This window comes from Plasmodium gonderi, assembly GCF_002157705.1.
Source record: "Plasmodium gonderi DNA, contig: Pgo-contig_435, whole genome shotgun sequence".
Lineage (NCBI taxonomy): Eukaryota > Apicomplexa > Aconoidasida > Haemosporida > Plasmodiidae > Plasmodium > Plasmodium gonderi.
Genome location: NW_021629311.1, coordinates 10,376 through 17,808, shown reverse-complemented (window position 1 = coordinate 17,808; position 7,433 = coordinate 10,376). Strand labels below are relative to the sequence as shown.

At 20.4% G+C, this 7,433-nt stretch overlaps 1 protein-coding gene across 1 annotated transcript; it reads left to right on the top strand.

Annotated features, from left to right (window-relative positions):
- Positions 1–2,100: 2,100 nt before the first annotated feature.
- PGO_003440 (variable surface protein) lies at positions 2,101–3,352 on the top strand (the record flags this gene model as incomplete). The annotated part of the gene is made up of 3 exons (XM_028691312.1): positions 2,101–2,151; positions 2,240–3,082; positions 3,197–3,352. The coding sequence occupies 3 exons, from the start codon at positions 2,101–2,103 to the stop codon at positions 3,350–3,352; spliced, it is 1,050 nt and encodes a 349-aa protein (XP_028547113.1).
- Positions 3,353–7,433: the final 4,081 nt, after the last annotated feature.

Here is a 7,433-nt window from a genome sequence, read left to right as displayed (position 1 = left end):
ATTAATAATTATTTTATACATTATGTATTATTGGGAATTTTCAAAGAGTTTTATATGCTGTTATATCATGACATATACGGAAATAACAAATATCGATGTTTAAAGATCTTATGAAGCTAATAACAGAAGAAAGAATATGTATTTCTGTATGCAAATTTTGTTTTCGTCTTAATAAAATCATAATGAAAAAAAATTTTAATATACACTATTCTGTATTTATTTCTGTAGTTATTTCACTTCATTTTGTTAGTAATGTAATTATATGGAAAATTTACATGTAAACATTTTAACTCATTGAGATAAATACGTTAAAAAAAAATTTCTTAGCAATTAAGAACTTGTAATTATTTATAATCAAAACGACGAGTGTGTCAATAGAGCATGAAGTATTATAAAAGAAAAATCTACAAATTAAAACAAATATAAAAAATATAACATTCTGTTAAAAAAAAAAAAAAAACAATGTTACTACTTATTCGATTTTATTATAAAACCATAAAATGTATGAAATAAAAGAACAGTTGAAAAGTATTATTATTTTATCGTTGATTACCAACTGCTACATTTTCTAAATAATTTGTATATTAGATTCTAATATGTCATTTCTAATTTAGTTTTTTTAATAGTTGTTAGAATTCAATTGAAAAAAATTTTAGTGTAATAGGTTCATATATAGACATATTTTTTGCTTTCCTTAATTATATATTCCTTCTATTGAAAGGCACAAGATAAACATAGACATCATGTAAAAATTACATGTTATTTTAACTACATATTATATTCTATTTAATTAATATGTACATTCATACGTTATTATTATGTGAAAACGTATAATCATTAACAATACAAGAAAACACTTATGAAAAATATTTTTTTTTAAAAAAACCAGGGGATTTAAGGAAATTACAAATTTCAGACGTAGTTTTATATAAAATATGTTTTACTGATATATGTTAAAAGGTATGCTTAACTAATTAGGTTAATGTTGTTTTTATATATAAATAAGTTCACTATAATATAGCTATGATACCGTTTAATAAAAACATACACAAAAATATACAAGATTTCATATAAAAATGTTCGTATTAATTAAACACTCTTATATATTTTTAATTATCTAATAATTATGAGAGACACTTTAATGTAATATTCTAATGAATAGACTTAACTTTTCATATATATTAATTTATTTGAAAAATGACATAGTTATTCTTGTCAACAAGTAATAGCTCTATAAATACGTAAAAAAAATTTTTTTTATAAATTTTAAATTATAAATATATATTTTTTCAAATAATGAAAATAAAAAAGTATAAAAAGTTTTGTGGGTTTATATAATATCCATTTAATGTAACATATAATATAGAAAATTTATATATATTTCAATAATAAAAAATTTTGATGATATATGTAAAATCACATATAAATTATTAAATGTACAGGATTATAATGTTGCTGTTAATATCAAAAATATATAAATATTACTTCATAAATATAGTATGGAAATGCAGGAAAACTTAATGAATTAAAGAAAAAAAAATTTTAAGAGACTACTGAATTTATCGCATCAACAAAAATAGTGATACCTGTTTAATTAAAGCACTCATATATATCCTTACTAATATAAATTATATAATTGAAATTCAAATAGTCATATTTTTTATAGAATAATAAAACGTATAATACTTAATGTAATCTATAGTGTCTATGACACCTTGCTTTATAAATATTGTGTATAGGAAGCTTATATTATAAGTGTATTGTACACTAATATATAATATAGATCATTAAGAAACCCAAATAATTAATTTTACACTCGTATAATAAATATCATGGAATGCTTAAAAAATATATATTTATATAATATATCCTATAAGGAACTATATATTCATATATCATAGAAGATATTATTAAAGAAATTGTATATCATATAAGTATATGAAGATAGAGAAAATAATAAACACAAGTTCCTATTTCTAAGAAGAAGTATACATATGCTTATTAACCTTATATTTGCCTTTCCAATATATTATTCAACGTATAGTTAAATATATGTTTCTTTTATTTCGCTTGCATATCACTTTTTGAAAATTGTACAAAATGCGTCGTATTCTAGGAGTACGTTTTTTATACAATATAAATTATTTTTTAGTTAATAAATTACATTTCTTTTTAAATTAAGTATTTTGTTTTTTTATACATAAAAATTTATGAATTACCTTTTGTTTTAATTTCGTAGAAAGAAGCACTTATAAAATTGCCTTCAAAACTGATGTACGACAATTTTGATAATGGAGTTGATAGTTGTGAGAGTGAGAATTTTTACAATATAGCAAAGTCTCATTCAGATATACAGAGGTTGAGTGATAATGATTCTAAAAAAATACTTAATGCCTTATGTTATGCCTATAATAAAAATAAGACAAGTAACTTTAGAACTGTAGATTGTGATTATCTATACTTTTGGTTGGTTCATACATTAGATGAAAAATTATCTGATCGAAATATCGTTTTCGCTCTTATGGAAACACTTAAATTTATACTAGTAACTCATGGAGGTCTCAGTATATGTAATTTTGATAAATATCATAAATATTATATGACTCAACAGAACTTTGAGGATATTAAGCTTTTATTTGATTATTTTAAGGATTATGAAGTCCTTCAACAAGATTTACAACAATACTCGTGGTATTGTAGTATTGAATATAGGGCTCTTCTTGACAAATATTCCGCAGCATATAAGAGGATAATGGACGCCTGCAAAACAAAGGGTACTGGGTATTTATATTGCACTGATTATGAGGATTTTTTTAATAGGAATAACAGACATGAAATATCTGATTTGAAATGTACTGTACGGCAAAATTTTGATGATATAGCAAAACTGGAAGAAGGATACGGAAAATGGACCCTTGGAAATATAGATCAAGATGGATATAATTTTAAAGATAGACAAATTTCTGAATATGACATTTCATATAGTACTTTGGCTTTTTCAGCTTCCAAAGCTATGACTATTGGAACTGTAGTTATAGGAATTATTGTTTTTACTATTATATTGTGCAAAGTAATTATGAAAGTGAATAAACAGAAAACATGTATTACATTATATTTAATAAATTTAATTAATTTTTAAATAACTTTACAGATATTATACATAAAACATGTTGTACATATGCCATATTTTCATTAGTTTACTCCATTTGCATATTGGTTAAAAAAATTATTACTTGGAAGATATAAAGGGAAACGTAATAATAAAATAGATAGGAATATAATAGAAGATTATCCAATTGATGAATATATAAATTTACCGAGAAGTTTTAATTTAAGACACAGTAAAATATAATAGTTCTGATTTGGACACATAAAGGAAAATTTTTGTTATATATACCTGTATCATGATGAGTATTATTGCACAAAAGTATTCATGGAACGAACGGAAAAGAGCTATTCGTTGGGCGAAATAAAACAATAATAAATAATAAATGTGTATTTTTTTATTAAAATGATTTTTTTTTTTTAAAACTAATATATTTTTATTCATTCAATACGCAAAGAGATATATTAAAAATTGTACATATAAGAATTCCAAAAAACAAAAAGTTTCAGGATTATATTTATGGTTCCATAGGTGAAATTATTTTTATATATTATTATTTATTTTTAATTTTTTAGTGTATTATTGTTTTAGGATATATGAAGCATAATTTTTTCTTTTAAGTATATTACTTTGCAGTATAAGATATACGATGGCAAAATATATTATATGATGAAAATCTATGAAAATACATATTATATTTGAAAATATTTTTTAACAATATTTCTTATATTATTGTGCTATTACTAGAAGAATTTCTCTCAAAATATCAGTTCAAGCATTTATCACATATTTAAGATATATTATGATACGTATTTTGTTATTTGTATTTAGTATAAATTATATTTTATCATCAATTTTTTATGCATTTCCTTTTACTTTATGATTATTTATCGTTACTATTGTTATTATTTTCAAAAAACATTATTCACGATTTCTTATAAGAAAGAAAATATATATTGTATATAAATGTATGTTTACATATTTATAATAATATCTTTAATAAAAATAACTATTAGTCTTATAGTTACATATATTATGGATAATTAAAAACATTATATTTTTTAAATAATATTAATTTAATTAATATGATTAAAGGTCTTTTTAATAAATTGAATATTAATACGGAAATTAAGGTTGTGCAAAATGCCATGTTCATATATTTTGTATGTGTAATTTAGCATTGTTGATTATATACGAAGTTATGAATTTTTTATTTTAGGTGCAAAATTTCTAGTTTATAAAACAAGGACATTGTATATACACGTATTAAATGATGGGCTTATAAATGTTCTATTTCTCATATTTATAATATATATGTATAGCTTAATATTAATAGATGCTATATGTTTATTGATATACATATGAATTATTAATGTGACTCAAAGAAAATAGCGGCTTTTTTCTATTAAGTGTCGTATTATAAAATATGCGAAAACAATACATTGTTTTATATATATTATATTTTTTGTTATATATTTTTAATAATATTTGTGTTGGAATTCAGTTTGTTATAAATACACGTAATACCAAAACCATATAAATGTGAATATAATTCATATACTGAACATTTATATCATTGGAGAAGATTATAGAAGAGGGGCATTTTGAGCTATATTATAAAACTTCTACTTTTTATAAAAGATTAATTGTAAAAAGAAAAAAATAACATATGATAAATAACATAAGTACATTAATTCATTATATAAAATATTTAAATATTGATGTTCTGTGCATTACAAATATTTTGAGGAAAATATATTCTATAATTAAATAAAAATTTATGAAATTGTAATGAAGATAATATTTATTTGCCCCACATTGAAATTAAAATTTATGTTTTGTGTTCCTAAGTCAATTATACACTGTTATTGTCGTATTGATATTTATAAAATCTTTTGGCATGATTTATTTCCATTTCGTGTTTTTTACAATTCTACAATTATATATAATAAAAAATAATATTTTAAAAAAAGTATTAAAACATTCCTTCTGTTCAAAATGCTTTAGGGTTAATAATGAGTTACACATTGTTATGATATATTTTTATGAATTTCAAGTATTCAAGATTGTAATTTTTATTTATAAAAATGATTTATTACATTTTATTTCTTATAATTTTTATATTTTTAATATAATATGTTCCATTGTTGAGATTTATCATTAAAAATCTAGGTGAAATGATATTATAAATTTTATGATCCCTGTGTATATAATATTTACTTTTATCATGATAATGTATAAATTTTTTTTTTTCTTTTCTAAATGTTTTAATGCAAACTCATTATAAAAATATAGGATAATATAAAATTATATAATATCTTAATTATAAATATTTTAAAGGGATTACTTTTCTTTTGTTAACTGATGAGTGCCTGCAAATATATATTTTTCTGTATAGGCTATAAGGACTGATAGTATGACTGAAACTCTGAACCAAATGAAACTAATGGAAATTTTCTATCACATAAATCTTTCTATTTTATATGTTGTTATTCAGTTGAAAGGCATAGTATTTATTCATATTTTCATTTATTTGGGTTTGTACTGTTATATATTAAGATATTTGATTTAAATAATTTATAGCGGTTCAGCATAAATTTGTTTAAATTTTATTAACTCACTTTCGTGTTTTTTATTTTTACTAAAAAAATGGTCGTATATATAATATTATAACTCTTTGAATATATTATAGAATGTTAGGAAATAAATCCTAATCTGTTTTTTATGACATTAATACATCAGTAATATTATTTTTATAACCATGGTATGATTTTTCCTTCACAGAAGCATAATCCCCAATATTATTGTGATTTAAATAGTTATATTTTCCACCTTAATGCTTAAAAGTATCCTTACAGTGTTTATTGAATCTATACGTCATGCGAGTTATTGGAATACATACACTTGTATCTATATTTACATGAAATAGACAGTTCATTATAATTGATAAAATTTACTCTTGGAAAAAAAAATCATTTTTATTTTTCATATATAAAACACCATTGTTTTTGGTTAAAGATATATAAACAATATTTTATTGTGCGTGTACTCATATTACAACATTTGTTTTTAATATGAGATTTTAACACTTTTGTTTTATGTCTGTGTCATAATTGTAGTTAAGAGAATTTGCTATTTTGAAAATATTTGTTAGAAAGAATGAAAATAATCTAACAAAGTATTATTTATATAAAATGTTTATTATTATAAGATTATAAAAATTTTCTTCAAAATAATATATCTATTTTTTATAAAATCTTTGTACAACACAAAAAAACGTAAAATATTACAATTTTTCTTTGCAAAAAATAGTAGTATAAGATACATTACAGTAATTCCAGGTAGGTTTAATATGATAAAGAAAACTATATATCTATGAAATAATTCTTAAAAAAAATTTCATAATTCATTTAATATTTCATATATAAAAAAATGATGTATAGTATATATAATCATGTTTTATATAATATTTAATAGATTTATATGAATTATAGTATTTAAGAATATATTTTATGAATTATACATTGTGCACATAATGTAATTAATAATTTAAGGAGATAATATATTTTTTTATAATATTTGCTTCTAAACATTAGAATTTTCTAATTTTAATCATCTAAATGTTATACGTCAACCCATATACTTGCACATGCCCAGTATTTGCCATATAGTATATTAATTATTTACATAATTAACTGATAAATGTAGGTGGATATCGATCTTTATAGTAAAATTTTATCTAATATATTTAATTCTTTACAGATTTATTAAAAGTATAATTTGTATATTTTTATTTCCTTATATAAGTATATCACTGTTATTTTTCCGTTTCTGCAAAATGTTCACCTTCATTATATACATTTTACCGCGTTCAACACATAGTATGAGATATTTGATAAAATTATATTTACTGAATTATAATATATGAAAAAATATGAATATATATAAAATAATATAATAAATGAAGAATTACATAATGAGCTACTTTGAATAAGACACACATTAAAAAAAGTCCTTTTTATTATGATTATAAAAGGAAGAGAATTAATAATTTAAGAATTACTATATATTTCAATGTAATAATATCATTATTTTATACATGAATAAACTATTAAAAGTTTATACACATTAGTAATTTTGATATTATATACATACATTCATATCATTAATTATTTCTGGTATATTTACATAAATGGTTGTAGTATAAACTATCATTAAATTGAAAAATATTTATTTTTGTATTTATACCATTTATTTATATCATAATTTTTTTAATTACTTTAAAAAATACATAAAAATTAATGAAAATAATTAAAAATAAAAAATA